This window comes from Prosopis cineraria, unplaced genomic scaffold, assembly GCF_029017545.1.
Source record: "Prosopis cineraria cultivar Desert tree isolate PC_DT_omini unplaced genomic scaffold, ASM2901754v1 PC7, whole genome shotgun sequence".
NCBI lineage: Eukaryota > Viridiplantae > Streptophyta > Magnoliopsida > Fabales > Fabaceae > Prosopis > Prosopis cineraria.
The window spans coordinates 35643142-35667480 of NW_026555338.1; the positions used below are offsets into that span (position 1 = coordinate 35643142).

A 24339-nucleotide genomic window follows, 5' to 3' on the forward strand; every position below is an offset into this window, starting at 1 on the left:
CTATAGATTGGAATATATAAAGAGACTTAGCCCTACAGCTCCCAATAATTAATATGCGGGGAAAAAAGCTTCGAGTATTACGTACAGGCATGAACCTAATTTGCACCCACATTTCCGACCTCAAATTTCAAAATCATCGAGTTCGCCTGAAGCCAGCTTAGCCACGCGTAGCCATATAATTTTATAATAATATGAAACCTTACTGCACTGTCAAAACCAAAAAGCAGAGAGAAGAAAGGAGTGATAGAAACACGGACTTGCAAATTCAAAATGAAAGTAACCCCACATAGCAGTGGACAGAGAGAGTGCATGATCAGTGATGGCTGCGCAATGAATATGCAATTACTTAAAGTAGCACCAGATACCAAAGCTCTCATATCCACCCTCCTCATCCATCGCTTTTCTCATTGGAAAACTTTTTCTCATTCATTTCACTTGTATGTGTAGGTGTCGCTTGAACCCCATAGTTAGGCAGTTATATCGAGTGAAGCTAAAGCAAATACAGAAAACCCTACGTACAAGCATTCTTTTTCCGAGCCTTTTTGGGGGGAAAATATCACACAAAAAGTACTTTTGCAGAAACATCGATCACTCATTTTCCACTTCAACATCCTTGTATAATTAATTGCTCAGTTTGGATCAGTCTATGTTGACCTCACTCATCCTCCACCACTTGATGTATACATAAAAAATTCAACCTCTCGAGGGCAGAATTCCGACCTTCAAGAATTAAAATTTTTCCAAGTACACCAAAATGATTGAAATTATGAAACATCATTATTTACGTCTTTCACAAAACATATGTATGACGAAATTATATGCATATATATGGATTTAAGTGACGTTGAAGTTTGAGTATATAGAGAAGAAAGTTGGAGCCTCGGGTGAGGAAATTGGGGTGTTGGTGAATAAAAGGCGCGCGAGAGAGAAGCCGAGCAGCCGATTGGTTTTAATAAAAAATGAAATCAACTCACGGAAGCCGCTGCCGGTTTTGTTAACAACAGCCGTCCTACATGCACCCGTGTACCCAGCTCTCCCACCCTCCATTCCCTACGGTTCCCCCTCGTCCAGTTACTCTTTTTACCATTTCACCCTCTTCCTTCTTCTAACCTGTTCCCTCCCTTTGTTCCCTATATATACCCTCCTTCTTTCCCCTTCTTTTCCAACCCACTTCACCTCATTCTGCTTTCCTTCCTCTTCCTTTCATATATATGATTGTTGATTTCTCTTACAGTATACCCACCATGCCCGAGGCTCCTAATAACCCGAATGGCCTTGAACATGATGCCGCCAATGCTCATAATAACGCCGCCCAGGCTAGCCGTGAGAGAGCCCTGAAATACATCGAGGATGTCACCGGCAACGCCGATGACATTCAAACCAGTGTCCTTGCTGAGATCCTTTCTCGCAGTGCCCGTGCTGAGTACCTCCAACGCCATGGTCTTGATGGTCGTACTGACGCCGACTCTTTCAAGAAGCTCATACCCGTCGTCTCTTATGACGATTTAAAACAGGATATTGATCGTATTGCCAATGGTGACACGTCCCCGATTTTATGTTGCAAACCCATATCAGAGTTCTTGACTAGGTCAGTGAAAAAAAAAATATATATATATATATACTTTTTCCTTGCCTCGTTCAGTACTTCTTTTTTCCAGTTGCTTATCATGTAATCCGTATGGTATGCGGATGCTGCTGTTGTATTTTATGCAGCTCTGGAACATCTGGTGGAGAAAGAAAATTAATGCCGACGATCGAAGAGGAGCTGGACAGGAGGGCGTTGCTTTATAGCCTTTTGATGCCGGTGATGAGCCAATATGTTGAGGGTTTGGGCGAGGGCAAAGGGATGTATTTTTTGTTCGTAAAATCAGAAGCTAAGACTCCGGGAGGACTTTTAGCTCGTCCAGTTTTAACCAGCTACTACAAAAGCTCTCATTTTAAAGACAGGCCTTTTGATCCCCACACTAACTACACCAGCCCCAACGAGACCATTCTCTGCCCTGACTCCTTCCAAAGCATGTATTCCCAATTGCTTTGTGGCCTTTGTCAAAACGATCAAGTCCTTCGCGTTGGGGCTGTTTTTGCTTCTGGGTTTATTCGTGCTATCAAGTTCCTCGAAAAGCATTGGGTTTCCCTGTGTAATGACATCAGAACCGGTACAATAGACCCCAAAATCACTGACCCTTCAGTGAGAGAGGCCGTCATGAAATTACTCAAGCCAAATCCCCACCTCGCGGCTTTTGTAGAAGCCGAATGTGTCCAAGACTCATGGAAGGGTATCATTCCTAGGCTATGGCCTAACACCAAGTATGTTGACGTAATCGTCACAGGAACCATGTCTCAATACATTCCCACTCTGGATTACTATAGTAACAGTCTTCCCCTGGTGTGCACCATGTATGCTTCTTCTGAGTGTTACTTTGGTCTCAACCTAAACCCTTTGTGTGACCCAAGCGAGGTCTCTTACACCCTCATCCCTTCCATGGCTTACTTTGAGTTCTTGCCTCTTAACAAGAAAAACGGGCTTGCCAACTCAGGTTCTCACCCAGACCAACAACTAGTTGATCTCGTAGATGTGAAGTTGGGTCAACAATATGAGCTTGTAGTTACCACCTATTCAGGTAATAACTCAATTCTATACAGCAATGAAAGATTATTGTGGATAAAATTGATACTTTTCTTAAGCGTTTTGTTATCAAGTTTTTCAATAAAATTAATTTCATGCAGTATTATTCAAGAACTGAGATAATAAACGCACAAGTTAAAGTTTGGTCCTACTTTTTGTTCTTGAGGTTCTCATTGAATATTACCGCACTATCACAGGCCTCTATAGGTATCGGGTTGGGGATATACTGCGTGTGACTGGATTCAAGAATAAGGCTCCTCAATTCAACTTCGTATGTCGAAAGAATGTGGTTCTGAGCATAGATTCTGACAAGACGGATGAAGTTGAGCTCCAAAATGCTGTGAAGAATGCAGCTAATCACCTTCTTCAGTTTGGTGCATCGCTGACAGAGTACACAAGCTGTGCGGACACCTCAATTATCCCAGGCCACTATGTTTTATACTGGGAGATTGGCCCGAGTGAGCAAACCTCAATCCCTCCTTCTGTTTTTGAGGATTGTTGCCTTGCAGTTGAAGAATCACTCAACAGTGTGTATCGCCAAGGCAGAGTTTCTGACAAGTCCATTGGGCCTCTAGAGATTAGGATAGTGGAGAATGGGACATTTGACAAGCTCATGGACTTCTCTCTGAGCATGGGTGCATCCATTAATCAGTACAAAACTCCTCGATGTGTGACATACGCTCCTATTATAGAGCTTTTGAACTCCAAAGTTGTTTCAAGTTACTTCAGTCCGAAATGCCCAAAGTGGGCTCCAGGGCATAGGAAGTGGTGCACCCTCGACTGAAAACAAACGTTAACGTACGTTTGAGAAGGCGCGCGAGCTTAAATTAATAGACATGTTGAGCTTGATAATTGGTATTTAGTTGTGTGATCGACCGAGCAGTAGAATATCATATGTAGGGGCATGCATATGTATGCAGCCAGTGCTGTCTTTCAAGTGTTGATTTAAAATTCAGTTGAAGGTTTAAGGGGTTCGCGTGCAGTATATATATATTTTTTTAATTACTCTGCATGGATGAATAGTAACTTCATTCCATTTCAATCAGCTAAATTCCGCGTTTGAAATTAAAGCACAATTAGATTAGTTTAGGGATCTCTCTCTTTGCCCATCGCCTTTTGGATTGATCGAAACTCTAATTTGATTGTATTTGTGGACTCTAGGGCTAGATCCATGGTGAAGGTATGAGATGAACTTTTCTTCGCACCTGCTTCTCAATTAAACTATGTAACCTTGATAAGAGGATTGATAAAGGTAGGGTCAATTCTGTATCTTTCTAGACTCGTTTTCTTGGTCATTCTCCCAATACGGGACAGTGCATGTATCAAATCTGAATTACGTGTCATTGTTATGTATGGCAGACGACACCTTTAATTTTCATCGAAAGTCAATCGTTGCATGCGGCAAAGTAGCACTATCCCACTGGAGGGTTCGGTACCTGCTAATTCTCTCTCTGTTTTTTCCCCCCAACTTTATATGTGTTTGCCAGCTAATCCACATTGAAAGCAGTGTAAAATGTGGACTGTTTGGGACCTCATCAACTTACTGTACACATACCTCAAACCTTACTATTGATTGGGCGCATAGCTCCATCTTCAAGGGTTGGGGAAAAAAAATACAGTCTTCCCATGTTTCAGGGGCAACTTCCTCATTTAGTTTAATTTTTATCAGCCCTTCAGCTTATTGCTAATGAAAGGAGTCATCATACGCATCTTCCATGACTCGAATTAGCCTATGATTTTTAGTTGAATAAATAATCTGCATGTAAAAAGGCTTTCAAACATTTTTACCTTACACTCGGCTTGTCGCCATGAGTTAGTTATACATTCACAACGTACAAGTACTAAGAAATTACGAAAGCCTAGTTAAAACTTCCTTCTATTTAAACTCTACAATTACAAGAAAAGGCTCGAATTCGTGGAATAACAAATATATTGTTTGTTTTGCCAAAAAAAAATTATCCCCGCTTCATTCCGTGGGATCTCAAATGCAAAGACTTATTGAAAGAAAAAAGTTAAACTCTAACAAAATCAGGAGCACAAACCGAGAAGACAGCTGCTAGTGAAATGCCAGTTTCGCATTAGAAGAAGCCCGAGAAAACCCCATCATTTGCGACCTGATTTTCTGTCGTCTCAGAGAATCTCTGGAATTGCAACGTCCTCCGCATAATATCATTTCTTCTAAGGCCTTTCCGTGCTTGAGCAGAAACTTTGCTAACGTAACTTCATCCTCACATTCTAGAAACCCGTGAATTTTCACCACTTTCAGGTGTTGTAGAAACGACTTTAGTGTTTGGATCTGAGATTCCCAGAATTGTTCTTCTTCAGTGCTAGTCACGTCCCACAAGTCCCTATTCCATTGCTGAAATTTATAGTCGAGAGGCAGCATAATTAAACTTCGCACCAGCTGTGTACTTAATATGAGCAAGCATTTATTAAAACATAGAAAAAATTATGCATGAAATAATCAACTCACTTTTCTTTCAGTCTTATAATCATTAATGATCCTAAGAATCAGAGTATGCAGTGTAGGACAGCTTGTGAATACGCACGCTAATCCCTGGACGTTACTTTTGTTGAGAACAGTTTGCAACTCTAATGACTTAAGATTACAAAATGGCTGAAGATGCATCGCAAAAAATTTATTGTTCGACAAAATCTGCAATCAAATTAAAGAGAGGGACTCCAATTGTCACATGAATAAAGGAATGTAAGAACGTTCAAAAAAAAAAATACAATGGACATTGGCCAAACAAAATCTAAGGTTCTCAGTCACTTTGGCTAGCTAGGTGTTCATGGTCTCTTCAATATATATGTCGTAAATCTTGTAAGTTGTCATAGATGAAGCGCCAGTTTTGTCAAGACAGGCTAACCTAGTTTTGAAGCAATAAGCATAAGGAATATATATATAGGTTTACAAGCACACACATGCACTTAGATGCATACGTATAGAAGAGTTTAGAAAAATAGGAAATTAAGACTTGACTAACTTTATACCGAAAGAGACTGTTAAAAAATTACCTCAACGGACTGGCTTTCAAGAGTCAAGGAATGAGCTTGAGATAGTCCAGACAACAAATTGTGGACACTTAAAAGCTTGCCCATGCTAAATTCTTTAGGTAATATGAAGAAACCGATGGAGGCCTCACGCAAAAATTTCGAATGCTCAATAATCGTATTGTCAGTCACTCTATTGTAATCCCAAATGAAATGTTGAAGCTTCGGTGCGTTAATTCTGACCCAACTCTTCTCACTGTACGAATTAAAACAATCTACTACTCTAAGCCTTTCCAGTTTTGCACATGACACGTCCAAAGTTTGCAGATGAAAACAGTTTTTTAAGCTTAAATCTTGGATTGCTCGACATCCAACATGAAGGGATTTCAATCCAACGCACGCACGAAGGCGCAACTTCTTCAGGGAAGGAAATGACAAATCAGAAAACAGATCAGATAGAAATGGCTGGTTGTACAAAATAACGAGAGATAGAGACAGTGCTTGTAGAGACTTGAAGCCATCCCTCATAACAGAAGCCGGAGGCAAGCGAAAACCTGGATAACGTGATTTTAATTTCAATGTCCTTAAACTTTCACTACTAATCACACACCTGGGAAAGTTGAAATAATCTTTTGTACCCACCTCAACTTCAAGCTGTCTAACATTCTGCCTGATGGCGTTACGAATTAAACAATTTAATAGAGAGAAACTTATGGTGGCGCGAAAACGGAGAACCCTAATGTCCGTGTTTTTGTCACGAATAGAGAGTACTTGGTTGATGATTCGGGATTGTGTCGCGGTCAATAGATGAGGCTCTAAGTGTTTGATTGAAGAAACGAGCAAGGAATCGAGAGTCGTAAAATCGAGATCGGGATAGGTGATCCAAAGGGACCTCCATCTCTTGGATAGAACACTGGTTTGCGCGATTGTTTTGATTGGAAGGAGGAGAAGGATGTGATGAAGTAGAGCATCGGGTAGATCACTGAGACGATCGATCCTAGTTTCGACGTTGTCATTTCCGAGTAACTCTGAAATTTTCCTGCGTTTCGTGGATCTCGTTTCCATGGATCCATCTATCGCATTTCCTCCACTCTATTGCTTCCTTCCTTCCTTTATGCTTCGAGTCTCTCAGATTTGAACTTTTCAAGGAGAAAACTCGGTTTTGGGCACCAAGTCTGTTAAGACTCGAATATTTCTGTTTTGTGGATCACGAAACTCATCAAATCACTCTGAAGACTCGGCACCTCGATTTCTTAACTTTTTTTTTTTAAATAATTCATTCCCATGTGCCGGTTCTAGTTAAGATTAAGAAGGGCAGAGATGCAAATACGAGTTTCCAGATCCTATTCTAGGGAGAATTCCATTGAATGCTTTTGGACGTGACATAATTTTAATTTAGATTCAAAAAAAATTTAAAATTTTACCATGAGATCGGATGATTAAAATAAATTAAATTTTCTTAATTAAATAATTAGAATGTCCCTTAATTATAATAAGCATTTGATATAACAAGTCAACTTACATTTTCACAAGTAACTTTATTAAAATAATAAGTTAAGTTATAAATTTTACAAGTAAGTATCACTTAAATAAATATAACTTTTTTGTTTTTATTATTTTCAATGTCTCATAATATTACTCATAAAAATCGTAACTTAATTTGTTATTCTAATAACGTTACTTGTAAAAATTATAATTTGACTTGTTATTTTAATAATGTTACTTATAAAAATCGTAACTTGACTTTTTCTTTTATTAGTATTAGTATTGCTTGTAAAAATCATAACTTAATTTTTTATTTCAATTATTTACTTGTAACAACTGTAACCCACTCGTTATTCAAATAATGTTACTTGTAAAAACTATAATTTGATTTATTCTTTTAGAAATGTTACTTGCCAAAATTGTAAATTAATTTGTTATCCCAACAATATTAACTATGTAAAATTCTCCAAATAACATGTAAGGTTATCATTATTAATCCACATTTAACTCAAAAATTAAGGTAATTAAGGCACTAACCCCAAAAGGATTATTAAGTTTGTACAATTCACAGAAGTGAGATCCTGAGTTTTCAAAATTAAAAACACTCTCAGTAACAATTTATATCCAAAAATTAAGATTTTTACGACCATAATACTAACAATCACATAGCAAGGCAAAAACATTATTCATAGCACAGCATGTATTAACAATGATGCTTATATGAGGTCAAAATAATAACAATCATGTGCCTTTATCAAATCATGCCATCCATAATAATAACAACAATGTCATCAAAAATATTAAATGCATGATCAATGTCATCCTTATACTCTACTGATATTTTTTATATGAAACCGGTGGCTATTTAATGGTTATGTCCATAACTCGGATTAATCAAGCATTTTACTTGTGAGAAGCTACTTGGCCAAAGCTAACCCACTCATTTGTGATCCACAATTTTTTTCAATATTAACAATCATGGAGTGTCATATTCCTAATCTAGCCTCCTTATAAGCTGGTGGAAAACTTGTTAGGTTTAAGTCTCTCAAAGAATAAGTGAGACAGTCCTTAATCAATCACAAAATAATAGCTACCTCTCGATTTTAAAAATTGATAGCTAGTTAACTTTTGATTCTAATGGTAATAAGTTGTCATTGCCAAGTGGAATTTATACTACTCCTCTCTCAAGGCGAACTCCTGCCAAAATGATCACACCATACACACATTAGCACATGGTATGCAAAAACTAATGGCAACATCACATCATATCATAACAATCACAAATAATCTCCATCATACTCTCTTTATCTCAACATACACAATATCCCATGCTATTCATTTTTATATGTATTCAAATTCTCATTTAACGCCATCAATAGCACGTATACAACATACATGTCATTTTCTTGTTTTCAAGCACATTTCTCACGCAATATATAATTTGTCACAATTTGCATCAAGTGGATTTACAAACACTCAATAAGTTTTCAAATTATTAATTCAATAGTTAATTAATTAATAAAAAATTATAGAAACTAAATTTTTCTTTGGTTACCTTAAATTTTTTAGAGATTATAGATTTACCTCTCAAAATACAAATTTTTGGAGGTTAAAGGTTTACCTCTCAAGCTTAAATGGTATCAAAATTAATTAATCTACAATTCTATCACAAGGATAATCATTAATATCCTTATTAGAGTAATTTCAACACTTTACTCAACCTTTCTAACTCATAAAATACAATTTCTCACTTTTCAACATACTCATTGTATTTACTAGGTTCTTATAGCTCACATTGTTATTAATGAGCCATTAAACCACCTTTATAAATGCAAAATTTAGTCATTTATGATACTCACCAACCAAGCACTTATAAAATCTTTAATACTATGTTTAAACAACTTAAACAATTCTCATTAACGCTATTTGACTCACTAGGTTTAGACCCATAACTTATATAGATCGAAAATTACTTTTTTTCATTTTAACCCTAGCTCAAATTCTCATGAAAATGGAAAAGAAAGGAGGAAAGGAGTTTATGAACCTTACTTTAGGTATAGGATGGCTTGAAATTGGTCTAAAACCTACAAATTGCAAACCCTAACAGAGCGAATCCTCAATCCTTCATCCCTCCCTATTTCTTCCTCTTTCTTTCCCACTTTATTGCAATCTTATTTTTGCATATTTTCAACCATGCACTGTGACACATGGTGCAGAGAGGTCTCTCATTTGTGGATGGGCACCTGTGTCTCACAGTAGATGTGTTGCACATTACATTGTAACATGTGGCACAAAATACTCATTCCTTAGATGTCTCCTTTATTTGATGCCCAAGGGACTTGACTTCAATTTGAGCCCAAATTTAGGGCTAAAACCACAACCAAAATCATTCATTAAACCCTTTTGATCACACATCACATTAATTAACTCATTTACTCTCTTTTACTTTATTTAATCCGATCTTTAATTTTTGGAATGTTACAAATTATAATTGAAAGGAATTTTGGTCATTTCACTAAAAAAATTCATTTCAATCATTTGTGCTTGCAGTGAACATTCATAATTTTTTGGGCTTCAATTGAAATTTCGTTACATCAATGGCCTTTAATGAAATTCTCTTTTTTTTTTTTTTTTACTTCTGAATATGAATATGATATGAGCCAATTTAAATTTGTTTAACAGTTTACATTTCTTATTCTAAATTTTTAGGCCAACTTCTTCCTCTCTTTTTTGGCAACAATTCTGGTAAGTGGTAACATGAATGAAATCTTCATTTTCGAGTAACTCGAATAATTTGGGATCCATGCCTCCAAATGCCCAACATTCCCAAACCCATTCCAATCCCCATGGCCCATAGGTTACAACGAAAATTGTTGGCCCCAAAAGGTATGATGAAATTCGATCGAAGAAGTGAGCGTGGCAGAAGAGTTCTTCTTAATAAGATCATTCATTGCGTGTCCAATAACAAAACTAGATGGGCCAGGGTGTCTTTGATCGAGGACGAAACTTGATGCCCAAACTTCGGCCTGTTGAAAGGAATTAACTCTGTTGGTTCAAGCTCAGCGATTCTTCGACTATTGAAATGCTTACAGTTGCAATCGATATTAATCGCTTTTCCCTTGATTACTCAAGAGAACTTGATCTAATCTAACCTAACTATCCTCAACCAGGAAACGTTTCTATGAATTGAAAATACACATGTGCAAAGCAGAGAGTCGATTTGCTTTCCCTAGGTATTTGAATTTGCAAAGACATCTTTGCCAACTGTTGACCTTTTATCTTCATGTAGTGGTAAGCTCGTCCATTTTCAAAGCTTCAGCAATTCCATGAATTACGAACTTCTCAGAAATTGAAATGTCGGGCGCCACGATTTCCACGCCGTCAACGACCAACATTGACATGAACTCTGGAACTCCTTCAATTTCAAGATATTCGTCAGACATGAGTGTCTTCAACGAAGTCCTAGCCGGGAGAGAAGTGAGTTCTTTGTATGTAAATCTTTGTGGCAGTACATGTACCCTCACAGCTCTGTCAAGCAAAAATGATGGACATCCAATCAATGGCAAATCTGGAGGAGCCAAGATTGTGACAGAATCATAGCTCATTGAATCTGTTAGTATCCTGTCAAGAACAGAATGCAATCCGATCGAAAATGAAGCGTATCCATTTGAACTGAGCGACTGAACAATCCGATTCCAGCCAATCGTGTTCTTGAATTCATAAGAAGCAGAATATTGTCCAGAGTTCAAACGACAAGAAACTGGGGGAACAGAATTCCAGCCCTTACGCAGATCTTGAAAATCCAAGGAAGAAAACGGTGCAAGAACGCCATGAATTGCAATTTGGTTTCCCAGGTATATGTCAGGGCTTGATATCAACGCGTGATCAATCTCAACTAATCTTTGTCCGGGGTCTATCTTGGTGATGGCTACATTCTTGTGACGAAACAGGGTTGGGATGCAACTTCCTTGGGTCTTCTTTAAGAGGTCTTCCATCGAAGCCATGGAGGTAGAAGTATGGAACAGAAGCATCTTCTTTAATAGCAATGGAGGGAGAGAGGTGTTTCTGATAGCAGAGTCTTTGAAGGCAAACAAGGTTGAGTTTTGTGGAGGAAGGAAGAATGGAGGAGACCGCTGGAAAAGGTCGGCCATAACATTGAATCCCGCTCGGCGGAGAGCATTGGGGGCATTCACCGAGACTTCATGGGCAAACGAGATGGCATCTTGGTCTGACTTGCTGGAAATAAAATGCTCCGCCAGGGAAATTGCCATTATTGCCAATGTTACAGAGACGACAAAGTAGACTGAACACCAACGAGTACAACAGGACCCCATTGAACCTCAATGAAGATACTATCAGGGACAGAAGAAGCTGCAGGAGAATATAATTGTGGGATTAATATTCTGATTCTGATGTATTGTTCGTTTCTCTTTGGCGGGAAAAGAAAAACGAGATTCGGTATCTTGCTGGCACCGGGAGTCTGAAACGGAGAGTAGTATACAAATGACCCCCCCCCCGGTTAAGTTTTATTATGTCAATGATTGTATTGAAAAGCCATAATTAAGTCATATTAAATGTTTTAGGATGAATATTATTAAATTTTAGCGGTGGTTGGTTAGTGCAGAAACGGATGCTTCAACCGTCAGTCACAACTCACCATGGCCAGCAGCTGGCCGTATTATGAACTTGTAACCTCCTGTGCTTTACCAAAATTTTTTTTTTGCTTTATCAGAAGCCTCCCATTTCCTAATTCCCGGCATCTGGAGAACTAAAACAAAGGAGAGGGTTGAGCATGTAGTAGCCAAAGTAAATATTGGATGAGAGCATACTAACTCGCAGATATGAAAAGGGAAGACAGGGAACATGAATCTTGACTTCATATTAACATCAACAATATATGGGGAAGACAGTGTTTTACTTCCTAGACTAAATGTGAAGAGCGTATACACGAGCCAAGGTCAGTGAGCAGCGTCCCTTCTTCTGGTGACCCGTATATAGCAGAAAACAGCAGCAAAAATGGCAGTAACAAGGCCACCTATAATGACACCTCCACCTGCCATAGACTTGTCCGTGGAATGATGCTTTCCCAGCCGTCTAAAAGCCGGAGCCTCAGCTGCTTGGGATGACTCGGCAGCTACAGGAACCGGCTGATCCGCAATTTTATCAGTCTTGTAATGTGGTTGAGCCTCTGTCTCTGTTTTCAGCTCCAATGGTTTGACCCCAGCTGACCCACACTCATCTGCCATGGCTCGAAGCACCAAGATCAGAGCAGCTGGAAGAAATACCAAAGCAAGCCTGCTCCTCATCATGGAATTCGAGCTGAAAACGTATATTGGTTATGTCTGATGCAGGCTGCTGCTGGACAAACCTGAGCTTTAGGTTTTGAGAGGAAGAGTCAGCAAGGAACGAAAGTGATGCCCACCGTTAGTCTGAGGCGGTGAAAGGAATTTAAATGGAGGGCTTCAAAGTTTTTGCGTCTGTTGGGGTTAGCCTCAAATTTCTGGTGGAGGTTGCGCCTGTGTGTGCTTTATAGCAGAGAAATAGGTCCCATGCATTATTAGTGAGCTGTGAAAAGGGCAGGGTTTGGTTTTGGGATTAACTGTGACCAGCAGCATCCTCACTTGCCGTGTCTTCATGTTCAAAAACTTGAACTCTTGCTTGGCTTTTCAACTTACGAATCCTTTTTTTTTAAAAAAAAAACATAATAATTTTATGAACTTTTGCTTTTAATATTGTTTTTTCTCAATATTTTTAGTTGCTATGATTTTAATAAGATTGAGTGATGTTAACTCTTGAAGTTTTTAATGATGTTAAATTACAGGAATTATATAAATTAAAAATATTGAAAACAAATTATAAAAATTAAAAATAAAATTTAATAAAATTATAGACACTAATGATTTTGTTTTTCTTTAAAAAAAAAAAAAGTCTCACACACCTTGTAATGCATGTGTTTCTTTCCTATGGAAGGAAGTCTTTAAATCGCCCCTTTCAAAAAGTAATAATAATGCAGGCTCAAAAAAGAAGAAGAAGAAGGGATCCACTCCCAGTTTCCCCGAGTTCTAAGAAAAAGGAGAAATGCTTTCGCTACGAACTACATTGCAATACAAAGCTGGCAATGAGCAGGTGCATAAATTGACGTATTGGTCTATTCCTTACTCAGCAGAACAATTGTAGATGTTGATAAGACTGGATTTCGTTTGAACTCGTCAAAGCTAAAAGGCTTCAAAAGAGACATGGGATCTGTTATTAATTTTCAGGAAAGTTGCCTGCAGTCAATTCCGAAGTGACATGAGGTTACCTACTTACCTGCCACCTGCCTCTGTAAATTTTAAGAAAAATTGTTATTTGAGTAAGAACTTAAATGAATTACGTTTACAAATCATTTTTTAATTCGGTGTGAAAAATTGAAAAAGTAATATGCTTTTACTGAAATATCCTCTGTGAATGCCAAATTTGTTCATTTATCCCTCTAAAATTAGTCGTTCCAATTTATTGTTACCTAATTTCATTTAAACTAAACTATCTATCACTGTTTCAAATTACCAGATTTTTCCTTTAACAAAAACTGAATTTTCATTGTAATTAATAAAATAACAAAATAGAGCTTTGGTTTTCTATGGATTTCCTGGAAGAAATGGATCCCATGATATCCGGCAGCCTTGGCACCAGATTTAAGAAGCTTTATTTGGAGTTCCATGGCAGAAGGGATCCAAGTATAAATCACCGTATTTGTTGTCTTCAATCCAACATGGAGGAGGCGAGGCCAAATTGCAAATTTCTAAAGCTGAGTGGACGCTTTTAGGACTTTGAAACCTGAGGCGGCAGAAGCCAGCAGGTGAGCTATAATGAGGGGTTACGAGGGTCAACGAGGATGAGGTCCCAACAAATTAGAAGAATCTTTCAACGAACTTCGAGTTGTAAAAATGTCAAAATACCATGCAACCAAACTCGTATTCGACGTCGGTGGTGAATGTTGACTGGTTCACTTCCGCTCTTCTAGAAGTTGCCAGCCATTGTGCACTCAATGATTCGATAGTCAAGACTATACACTCGCTTTAACTGAGTCCCACGGTTCTCTGCAAAATCACCTTTTCGTCAAGCTTGCCGACAGTGTCATGCGAATCTAATTACTGAAGCAGTTACACTAAAAAAACAAATAAGGCTTGGATAACCTCGGATCATGCAAATGCACAATGATGGTGCTCGTGATTGTAAACCAATCTGATTGCTCTTAGCATTTCCATGTCTTCTAAGCAATCAGTTGCTTTTTCATTCATGATAAACTGCTCAGATGCCACCTTGTGATGCAAGTACTGGTTAGAATCTTTTTTCTCTTTTTACCAGAAGCAATCAAGTTGCTTGGACTGAGGTTTGGGGTGATGCAAGTACTGATTAGAACCTTTTTGTTCTTTTTACCAGAAGCGATCAAATTGCTTAGACTGAGGTTTGTGGCCAAGTTGCCCAAACATAGCTAATTGGATTCAGATGGTGACTGTCTCCTTAGGTGCCATTAATCCCTTTTACAAGCTGAAGGTGAGAGCATATTTTCGTCGGGTAAAGAATAGAGAAAGATTACACTCTTATAAGTTTTTACAAAGATAATTCATAATTAATACTCCCCAGGCACAAACACTTGCACGTTCTTACTTTCCAGCTTCTGGAGAGTCTTCAAGTTTCGTGGAAAAGCCAGCCGAAACCACCACCTTATGTACACTTCAGCAATTCACTCTTCATATCATCCCATCAGCAGGACGAAATCAATACGAGGCCAACGTTATCCAATTCAAGTAAAATAGATAGCTGCTTGAGAAAGTAAATTATATTTCACGTTAAGAAAAGGAGCTGGAATCCAGTGTAGCTTAGAAAATTTGGACAGTTTACATTCCGCAACAGCTAATTCCAGGTACAAGCACCAAATCCCAGTCATCCTATGTTAATCACGAACGAGTGGAGAAGCTACGATTTCTAGACACGTCCAAATAAAAATGTGCATAATATACATCATGAAAGCGTGGAGGAATTGATCCTCAATTCAACTTCCCCTTCCTCAACTTTTACATTCAAGGGATCAGGTTTTTTGTCGGTATCATCTAACTCATCTGAGCCAGAGTTCGTTGGGGACATCACAGACTCAGTGGGCACTGCAGAATCAGATTGATTTGCAACTTCATTTGAAAAATTGGAAACTGAAACATTGGGAAAGTTGAGGCGAGCAAAAGAGCCATACATTGCTCTTGCTGCATCATCGTAGGCAAGAGCAGCTCCAATGGCAGTAGGAAATGTACCCAACCAGAGCCTACTTCCTCTGTTTGGCTCTCGAATCTCAGCAACCCACTTGCTCCATGTCCTCTGCCTTACGCCCCTGTAGTTACAACGAGAGTTCTCAGGCCCTCCTTTGCCTTTCATGCATCCCTTCTTGGATCCTTTGGCAGGAACTTTCCGAATTGGCTTGTCTGCATCACTGCAAGAGTCAAGCCGGGCATTATATTCTTTCCATTTAGCCAGCGTCTCCGCCACGGACTTAGATCCCTCCCTTTTATTATGGCCTTTCTGTAATTTCTGCATGCAAGTTGCGCTCCTTGTACAAACAAATTATCAGATAACAACACCCAAGTAACAACCTGCCAAAGTCAGACCAGGCCTTCTGTTCATTTCAAATGTTATTGTAACCAAAATTTGCTTATCTAGCCATGATGGAAAGCATGGCAAATGGCAAAGAGGAGGTGAAAAGGGAAGCCCAGCATAAAGTGACCATCAACGCAGCGCTCTTTCCAAAAACAAGTCACATTACTCCCATTCCACCCAAGAACGAATACAATTTAATCGCCTACTGATCTAGTTAGTCCTGTTTAATTCTTCAACCACCATTTTTTAATGCTGGTTTAGAATATTTCCAGTGGAGAACAAATTATTTCCCCAGCTTAGTTGAACTCACCTCAAAACTGAAAAATAATAATGAATTCAAGTCGATAAACCAGGAGGAAAAAGGGACAGGGACTCAGAATAACGAAAAGAAAGCGCTGAAATTAACAGGGCGAGGTTGAAATGAGGCATCTGAAAAAACATGACTGGGGGATGGAAGATTACCTGTGCCTCGATGGAGCCAGGAGCGTTGACTCCCTAGACGCCTGTGTAAAAGTCAGAGTGAAAAGAAAATTGAAATTCAGAGAGAGAGTCAAAGAAAGAAGAAGAGGATGATACCTTCGTAAAATTCGCCGTCGTTGTGTTCAGTGTTTAACAAGGATGTCTGGGTATTCTGGACTGGGACATGAGATGAGATGAAAGCCGCGAAGATTGCCGGGAGTCTAAAATTTCGACATCACCGATGTTGCCGACTTACAATACTGCACCACTTCAACCCTAAAACAAAACACCGATTTTTTTGACTAATTGCCTGCTTCACACATATTTTTAAAGAAAAAAAAAATCTATCAGGAAAACTCAGAATCTGAGCAGCAACGGAAATACTTTTGGGCCTCTGAGAAGATTCCTTTTATTCTCTTAGGGCTAAGGCCCAGAGTAAAATTAAAGGAAACGGGGCTCTGGTTTTGGAGGGGTTTGCCATTGGGTTGGCGTTGCTGTTAATCGCACCATTTTTATTTGGAGTTTTGGACTGAATCTAAATGAGTTTATCATTTTATCGTCAAATTTAACCCGTGGCATGTGTAAACAAGAAATAAAAAGGTTCGACCATGGAATGTGAAGACTTGAAAATCATGTGATTTCTTTTGAAAATTAAGACATGCCGTATCATAACAAAATTATATATCATCGTGAAATTATTATTAGAAAATCGTGTACTATTTTTTTATTTAAAAAAATTGATCTGATAGGTAGAGCGAAAACAAGCGTCGTCCAGGATGGCCGCGCAATCACATGCATTGTGACTCCTTTGGTGTTATATAACAATAACAAATATGATATACAGCCTGTTTGGATAGATTATACAATAGATTTTTGGGATAAAATAATTGATTTTAGTAAAAGTTAACTAAACAGCTAAAAAACTGAATAATTGATTATTAAACTAGAATCCCATTTTGAAATAAATTCTGAAAGATTACTTATAAATTCAATTTTACTGTTAAATAATATATTTTACTGTTTTAAAAAAATTTAACAAATTTAATAATATTAAATATAACTTTATTAATAATTTAATTGTAAATAGCAATGTCTTTTATAATAATTTATATGGCTAAAATTAATTTTAAAAAAATAATACTTTATAATATAATCAATTATAATTAAAATCAATCATGTTAATTAATTATTTCTGTAATCAATTATATCAAACTGAAATTTAAATCAGCCAATATATATAGATTCTTGAAGGGAGGGGGGGTAAAAAAATGATCAATATTCACATACATGTGAAAGTTAAAAGTTGGGTTAACTAACCTTGAGGATGAATTACCCATTTCCCCTGCTACATGAAAAATAGTTTACCCACGTTGCATTTTTCAGTGATCCATGATTCGAGATTTCTTCACTTTTGAATGTATCTCAATTCCATTTTCCATTATCTTTACATATATTCTAAACCTATCTAATGATATACTTGCATGCATGCATTCTCATTCCGTGAAAACAATAAAAAGATCCCGTATTATATTTCTTTTATTCCGTTCCAATTATTTGATTTCTGGATCACATAAATATACAATTATTTGGTATGGATTTATTAGACACGCATGACTGAATTTATTTCAAGAAATTATTAGATGAATCGGGTACATTATGTTATCTATGATCTATTCAATCAAAACATGTATTAAATATAAATTAGTTCTGATATCGATAATAATAAAGAAAGAAAAGGCAACAAATTAAGTAAGTAATCTAATAATAAAATCATGAAAAAATGATGACACATAAAATTTTATTTAATTAAATTAATATAATTTGATTAGATGAATTATAAATAATATACCGCACTCTGTTCACTTAAGAATTTTTCAACTGAATCCTACTGAAGTTGGCGGAATAAAATACCAGGGATTATTTAAAAAAAAAAAAACTTTGAAGGACCATTTGCATTTTCATTTTTTAGTATTTAAAACAGATATTCTTCGCTTTTCAATTATGGAACAGCTTATCGCTGGCTCTCAGTCTCATAGTCATGCTTGGTAAAAAAAAAAAAATGTCAGCTTTATGTAAAAAGTAAATTACCCTCTCAACTAAACCGAAAGGCAAGGCTCCCATCATCATGGCAATTTCACCAGCCCTTTTATTTTTTTTAGTGAAATTTCATATCCTTTTTTTCGCCGACTTATTGTCCTGCTCCTTTGAACCTGTCTGCTTTATCATTAGGTTTAACTTTTGAGCGTTATGCCTGTCCTGTTTTGCTTAACTACAATCATTGGCTTTTAAGATACATGTTTTCTTTATGGGGAAAAAAAAAATCTCCTTTGGCAAGTCATCCTATGAGTATATATTTATTAATTACGTATAACATAGACTTACTTAGAGATGCCAGCTCTGAAATAATGATAACCATTGCTTATTAAACAAAATAAATTATTACGGAATTTGATTACATAGCAATTAGAATACATTTGAGTGGCAATCAGAGCTCAGTTAACATATGTATATGGCATGTTAACAACAAGACATGTATAGTTAAGTTTTTTAACATTTAAAAGAGAAAATACTCTAAAATTGAGATAAGAACAGCAGATGTCCCTGAGTGAATATCTCAAAAATAAAAATAACCCTTAACTAACATATAATGTGTTGCATGTACATATTTTGCCAAAAAAAAAAATTGACAGACACATTAATAACATGATAGTAACAGGACGGGTTTTTAAACGATTGGAAACAAAAAAGACTGTCAAATTTAGAACACCCATTGATCCTGCATAAATAATTCGAGGTCAAAAATATCCCTAACTAAAAAAAAAAACCTCCTTTGGCAAATGATCCCATGAGCACATATTTATTATTTACATAATACTATAACCTAGATTGGACATGCCACCTTAAAAATAATAATAACCATTGCTTATTGAATAAAAAAAGTTATTACGATCTTTGATTGCATCGCAATTAGCATACGTAAGAGTGGGAATCAGAGCTCAATTATGTGCATAAAGTCTGGTCTTTTGGAAGCTTTTCCCTCCTCTTTTGTTAATAGAGAATCCACCTTCCATCTTTTGATCTTGCTAATCGAACCTAATAATAAGCCTGGCAACAAAAAAAGGAAAAAAAAAAAACTAATAACAAGCGTCCGCGTAATTGATTGAAAAAAAAAAACCGTGCACTAATCAAGCGCTTGTGACACTGTGTCACTGGTAATAATTAACCCTGGAGGAGGGGGGGTCCGGTCAATGTCCACGTCAATTGATTGCTCCCCTGGCCCTGTCTTGCTTTCAATTTTGCTTGCTCTTTCAACCCCAAGCAACTTTTTCACCGATCTCTCCCTCGTTCCTCCTTTCTGGACGATAGAAGTTGAAACTTCATTTGTGTGTCTTGGACTGATTTCCCCAACTCGAGCCCAAAACTGTGTCTGTAACCTCGGCTTTTGTCCTCGTGTGCTCTGCCTTTTGCGTCATCCATGGGGATAACATTCTATTCTTTGATGTCTGATCTCTTCCTGGGCACAAGGCACAAGCCTATTCCCTTTGATAGACTTGGATGAAACATTGCTAGTGGCAGACACGAATTAGATAAAAGAGATGCTCGCTCCAATATCTTATTCATATATCCTGCTACACGCTCTGCAGATCTGCCCATGGATTTCACTGATCGCGAATGATGCCATGTCCACAAAGTAATCAACATGATTAAAGTTCACTTTTATAAATTTTCTTCCCCGGAACGATTCCAAGGTCGAACGCATTGTATGAGTGAAAAAGTTAATCTAAGTCGTCAAAATGGATGTGCCGATATGATAAGTTTCTTTTGGTATTTGCAATACAAATCAGTTCCCCTGCTTTTGCTTTTCCTTTAGAAATTCATCATGTCGTGTTATCATAGTCATGCAATGTAGGACCCACAAGTGAATCATTCGAATTGGCAAAAGGCTTTTAAAAAAAGGGGCCCAGTCAACCATTCCGCCATCACTCGTTGAATGAGGTCCATAGTTATAACCATAGTCTTTCCAGTGTGTAAATCCATAGTCACCCTTTCAGGTCGGCCTTATTAAAGAAAGAAGACTTCAATGCGTCAAAGCTCCGCGCAGTGGAAGGACCCAATCTTTCTTGCAAGGGATTAATTACGTGAATTCACATGTTTGTTGTCAAAGTTGAAAAAGTAAAACGCCTGATTTTAAGAAACAGTGGTCTCGAAATCTCCCCGTTCCATCACGCAAAACAGAGAAGGGTGCGATACTATTTCATAACTTGATCGACTACAAAAATCAAGGGGAGATGACATTGAAGAACTACAGGATCGAGTTACTCTTATTTAAGGATACAAAAAATTAAGAAAATCTCAAATAACAATGAAAGATATCCTTTAATGATTTGATTCATTGATTTATAAATGTTTTTACAGTAAAAATAATGAATCACAGTTGCAACTGAACGATTACAATTTTTTTTTTTTTACAAATCATCATATGTTTAAACAAGTTAATTTTTTCCATAAATTGACTAATCTCATTTGTAAATTAGTCACCACAAAAATTACAAATCAAGGAAGAGTATTATCATATCAAACCACTGAAAATAACCTTAAAGTTTTGCATTTACAAATCATTTAATTCTAACACTGAAGTATAATTCGATATTCTGAACTCATCCAAGCGGTACGTTTTCACTAATTTTTATTGACAAAGGAAGCAGGCACACAGTAAATCAAAGGCAACGAACGTTTCCTGAGTTCAATCAGCGCTCTTTTTCGTACTTTTCACTAATTTTTATTGACAAAGGAAGCAGGCACACAGTAAATTAAAGGCAACGAACGTTTCCCCGAGTTCAATCAGTGCTCTTTCCCGTTTATCTAAATTTTCGTAGCACCAAAAGATATCTTCTCTCTTCCTGGTCCCCAGGGCAACCCGTGAGCTTCGTGGTACCCCGGCCCCAATTCCCATTCGGAGGCATGTGTATTTGAATGTTTGATCGTGGAACCCACACGGTAAAGCGATTTCAGAGACCAAAGGAGAGTAGTAAAATTTACGAATTCAGTAGGTAGATTTAACAGGAAACGACTCAACAAATAGTGCCCATTCACAAAATAGGAGGAAAATATAATACACGATACAACATGAAGAACATGTTGGAAGATTTGGGTGATTTCATCAGTGATAGTGACGGTGGTGGACACATTCGGCGGGAGTGGCCGGGAACCTGGCGGTGTCAGAGCAATAGTCATAGACCATATGGTTGGCCTTCACCCACTTGAGCTGATGGCTCTGATGAACACTCAGCTCCGACAACGTAGGCTCGTCCCACCAATACTTCTTATCCTCGCTGCTGCTGCACCTCTTCGAGTTATCCGCCGTCGCCACCGCCCCTGGACACTCGCATGCATTGATTTCAAACTCCTTGTACGTCGCTACGAATGGCGCGTGGCTCCAATCCGTCTTCACTCGACCCCCCTGAGTCGCCCAGTCGTCTGCGTTCCAAATTGAGCTGTACACTCCCATCGCTTGGTCCTTCGGGAATGGAATGCCTTTGTGTTCCAAATTTGTGTGCACCCTTATCGGGGTCTCGTCCACTAAGAATCTGGTCACATCAACCGCAATATTAGAATTAGAATAATGGTAATGGTAACCGTAACCAAAATAATGGTAAAAGATACAGCTATCTCCCAATGAAATTGCCAGAAACAAAGGAAATAGACGTCTGACTCTCCCCCCTTTCTCTGCAATGTCCTGTAACCATCAGGGCATTGGCTTAAAATGTCCTATATATTCCTTCTTATTCAGGAGCTTGTTGCTATGTGACCCGATGGGGACACAACGCTCCAAGCCATGTCATGGCTGAAAGACCAATATTTTTTTTTTAAAAAAAAAAAGCAAGCATATTATCATTACAGCTTTCTCATCCGTATCCATGTGAAGATAGCCCCTTTTCTCTTTTCATTTATGGAACACTGGGAACACAGCCCATCTTCGTCGCAAACCAGAACGCACAACAGAGATTAAGATCTCAGTGCTTACACAACTTGGCGCTGATTCCAGAAGACAGAGTATGAATGGAAATCCTTGGTGGGGTCATACCAGAGGTTGAGTCTCTGCTCTCTATTACCCACACCATTCACGTACACGTTCGTCTGAACTGAGTATGGTTCACCCGTCGTGTTGCCCAAGAACTCGAAATCAAATTCATTGTGATTTGGGCCGTCCGATGACATCTGGATCAACCGAATAGGTCACAGCTGGGTCAGTCATTCAGCTACTATGGTCATTGACAAATGACAGAAAAAGGTCTATTGAACAAAACATTTATGCGAATCTTAAACAGACTACTTAGTTAAATTCGAACATGTATCCAGTCCGGGACTGTAGCTAGCGACAAAACTGATAAATGCTTGATTAATTGGATATAAAGTCATTCACGGGTCGGAACGAGTAGGCAGATGTATCGCGCTAGTGTAGGATAAATCCGAAGTTTATTTTGTCTGTTCCCGGTAAATGTTCAATGCATGCAGCTGAATAGTACGTAAGCTATTTAAATGATCGGTCCAAGAGCAATCAATACGTTGGTAGTGCGGCAGTAATAATCTCCACATAAAAATAGAAAAGGATTAAGCGCGTATTTTGAAAAGAAAAATATTAGCTGCTGGCATTCACTTACATAGAAAGCAGTCACAGTCCCAGCAGAGTCGCCCTCCACGAGCTTGAGCTGAATGCTCACTCTCCCAAACATATACTTGCTTTTAGAAGCAAAACCAGCACCTGAAATGTGCAAACTAGGAATATTATGAGATATCGATCCGGCAAAATTTTTTTACCAAAATAAAAAAAATACAAAAAGCACAAACACGCACGCACGCACGCACGCAGTTCGGCATTCAGGGATGATTTGTATCGGAGTGTTCAAGCCTCAGAATAGAGGTGGGTTTTTGTTTTCTTTATTTGGTCCAGGAAGGAAAAGGAAAAGGTAGATAATTACCGGAATAGTTGTCAAGTTTGAGTTTGACAAGGTCTCCTTCATACATGAAATGGTCTAAAGCCCAGCTTGGCTGGAAAAGTTCATCAAACTTGGCAGAGGAAGCCATCCCGGCCAACAGAAGACCCACCAAGAATCCCAAGAAACCACACATTCTAGACATGAATACAGAAAAATGCAGAGAGATGGACTGAGAAGGAGAATAGACGAATGGGAAAGCTTCTGCTGTATGAGAAGGAGCAGGGAGTGCCGGGTTTTATAGGCACCATCAAGAACTTCAAAAAAGGATCTTGTGCCGGAAGCCCCTATCCCAATAGCCACGTCATATGCCACGAGGGACAACAAATTCCGAGGAAAGAGAGAAAAAAAATAGCCGTTGATGGGGTGACCGGTGACCACAGATAGCTGGCGAAAGCTGTGAAGTGTCAGAGGTTGAGTGGGGGAGTGGTGGGGAATGAGAGATGATGGCAGCGAATAAAAGGAGGACACGTGGAGGAAGACAGCTGGAAGGTGGGAGTGTCCAGTTGGCAGTATAAGGATGAGGCGTACAAAGGTCCAGCTTTTTTGTCCCAAGCGTTTGAATCCTTAGAGGTTATGCAGATCCAAAGCCCATGAATGCTCGGTGTCTTGTTTTAATGATATCGGGGTGGCGTGGGACGTTCCCTTTTACGATTTAGATTTATGTGCTTTCATCACAGCATTTCCAGCTGGACGCCACTAGTGCTAGGCCCCACTGTTGCAGTGCACCCTTTCCCTTCACAGTAAATGCCTTGCAGGACCTTCCCCACCTTAGTACTTGATACGTATGAAATTAATATAATAATCATGGAAGAAAATAACATGCAAGACGTTAAACAAAGTTTTTTACTCTAATTTTGAAAAAGTTTAGCTTACACTTTATAGGAACATTCAAAAAAGCAGGGTTGAATTTATTTATTTATTTATGAGTTAAAGGATATTTTTATTTTTAAATTATTTTTAAATGAGTAATGTTAATATTAAATTATTCATCATAACAATAATATTCTTAAAATAATTAAATTAAAATAATGTTATTTTTGTTATTTAAATATTTGTTAACTGTAACTAATGATATCACTTTTTATAAAGTAAAGTGTAATTTTACTTTTAAATTATTCTCAAGGAATATCCTCCCAAATTAATTAAATC

The 24339-nt window shown here is 37.9% G+C and overlaps 5 protein-coding genes across 9 annotated transcripts; 1 reads left to right on the forward strand and 4 right to left on the reverse strand.

Moving 5' to 3' along the window:
• Nucleotides 1-1181: 1181 nt before the first annotated feature.
• Nucleotides 1182-4312, forward strand: LOC129315289 (indole-3-acetic acid-amido synthetase GH3.5-like). 2 transcript variants are annotated; one of them, XR_008594433.1, is made up of 4 exons: nt 1182-1588; nt 1714-2621; nt 2824-3878; nt 3986-4311. XR_008594433.1 is itself a non-coding variant. In XM_054958894.1 (3 exons), the coding sequence occupies exons 1-3, from the start codon at nt 1212-1214 to the stop codon at nt 3408-3410; spliced, it is 1872 nt and encodes a 623-aa protein (XP_054814869.1). In that variant the 5' UTR covers nt 1182-1211; the 3' UTR covers nt 3411-4312. The 2 variants fall into 2 exon arrangements, 1 of the variants encoding a protein (XP_054814869.1); XM_054958894.1 differs by having other exon boundaries at nt 2824-4312.
• Nucleotides 4313-4491: 179 nt separating this feature from the next.
• LOC129314810 (putative F-box/FBD/LRR-repeat protein At4g03220) lies at nt 4492-6792 on the reverse strand. Of its 2 annotated transcripts, XM_054958242.1 has the most exons (3): nt 5645-6792; nt 5100-5282; nt 4492-4985 (listed from the first exon to the last, which is right to left on the reverse strand). In XM_054958242.1, exons 1-3 carry the CDS (start codon nt 6683-6685, stop codon nt 4683-4685), a joined length of 1527 nt encoding a protein of 508 aa, XP_054814217.1. In that variant the 5' UTR covers nt 6686-6792; the 3' UTR covers nt 4492-4682. The 2 variants fall into 2 exon arrangements, with proteins under 2 accessions (XP_054814217.1, XP_054814218.1); XM_054958243.1 differs by lacking the exon at nt 5100-5282.
• Nucleotides 6793-10010: 3218 nt separating this feature from the next.
• Nucleotides 10011-11869, reverse strand: LOC129316360 (fasciclin-like arabinogalactan protein 21). Its single transcript, XM_054960742.1, has 2 exons — nt 11763-11869; nt 10011-11476 (listed from the first exon to the last, which is right to left on the reverse strand). Exon 2 carries the CDS (start codon nt 11437-11439, stop codon nt 10387-10389), a length of 1053 nt encoding a protein of 350 aa, XP_054816717.1. The 5' UTR covers nt 11440-11476; nt 11763-11869; the 3' UTR covers nt 10011-10386.
• Nucleotides 11870-14912: 3043 nt separating this feature from the next.
• Nucleotides 14913-16490, reverse strand: LOC129315513 (putative dehydration-responsive element-binding protein 2H). 3 transcript variants are annotated; one of them, XM_054959256.1, is made up of 3 exons: nt 16310-16490; nt 16196-16236; nt 14913-15729 (listed from the first exon to the last, which is right to left on the reverse strand). In XM_054959256.1, the coding sequence occupies exon 3, from the start codon at nt 15671-15673 to the stop codon at nt 15110-15112; it is 564 nt and encodes a 187-aa protein (XP_054815231.1). In that variant the 5' UTR covers nt 15674-15729; nt 16196-16236; nt 16310-16490; the 3' UTR covers nt 14913-15109. The 3 variants fall into 3 exon arrangements, with proteins under 3 accessions (XP_054815231.1, XP_054815232.1, XP_054815233.1); XM_054959257.1 differs by having other exon boundaries at nt 14913-16050; XM_054959258.1 differs by having other exon boundaries at nt 14913-16050; nt 16196-16490.
• A 4737-nt stretch (nt 16491-21227) lies between these two features.
• On the reverse strand, nt 21228-23404 carry LOC129315512 (xyloglucan endotransglucosylase protein 6). Its single transcript, XM_054959255.1, has 4 exons — nt 23173-23404; nt 22855-22955; nt 22218-22411; nt 21228-21780 (listed from the first exon to the last, which is right to left on the reverse strand). Exons 1-4 carry the CDS (start codon nt 23330-23332, stop codon nt 21354-21356), a joined length of 882 nt encoding a protein of 293 aa, XP_054815230.1. The 5' UTR covers nt 23333-23404; the 3' UTR covers nt 21228-21353.
• Nucleotides 23405-24339: the final 935 nt, after the last annotated feature.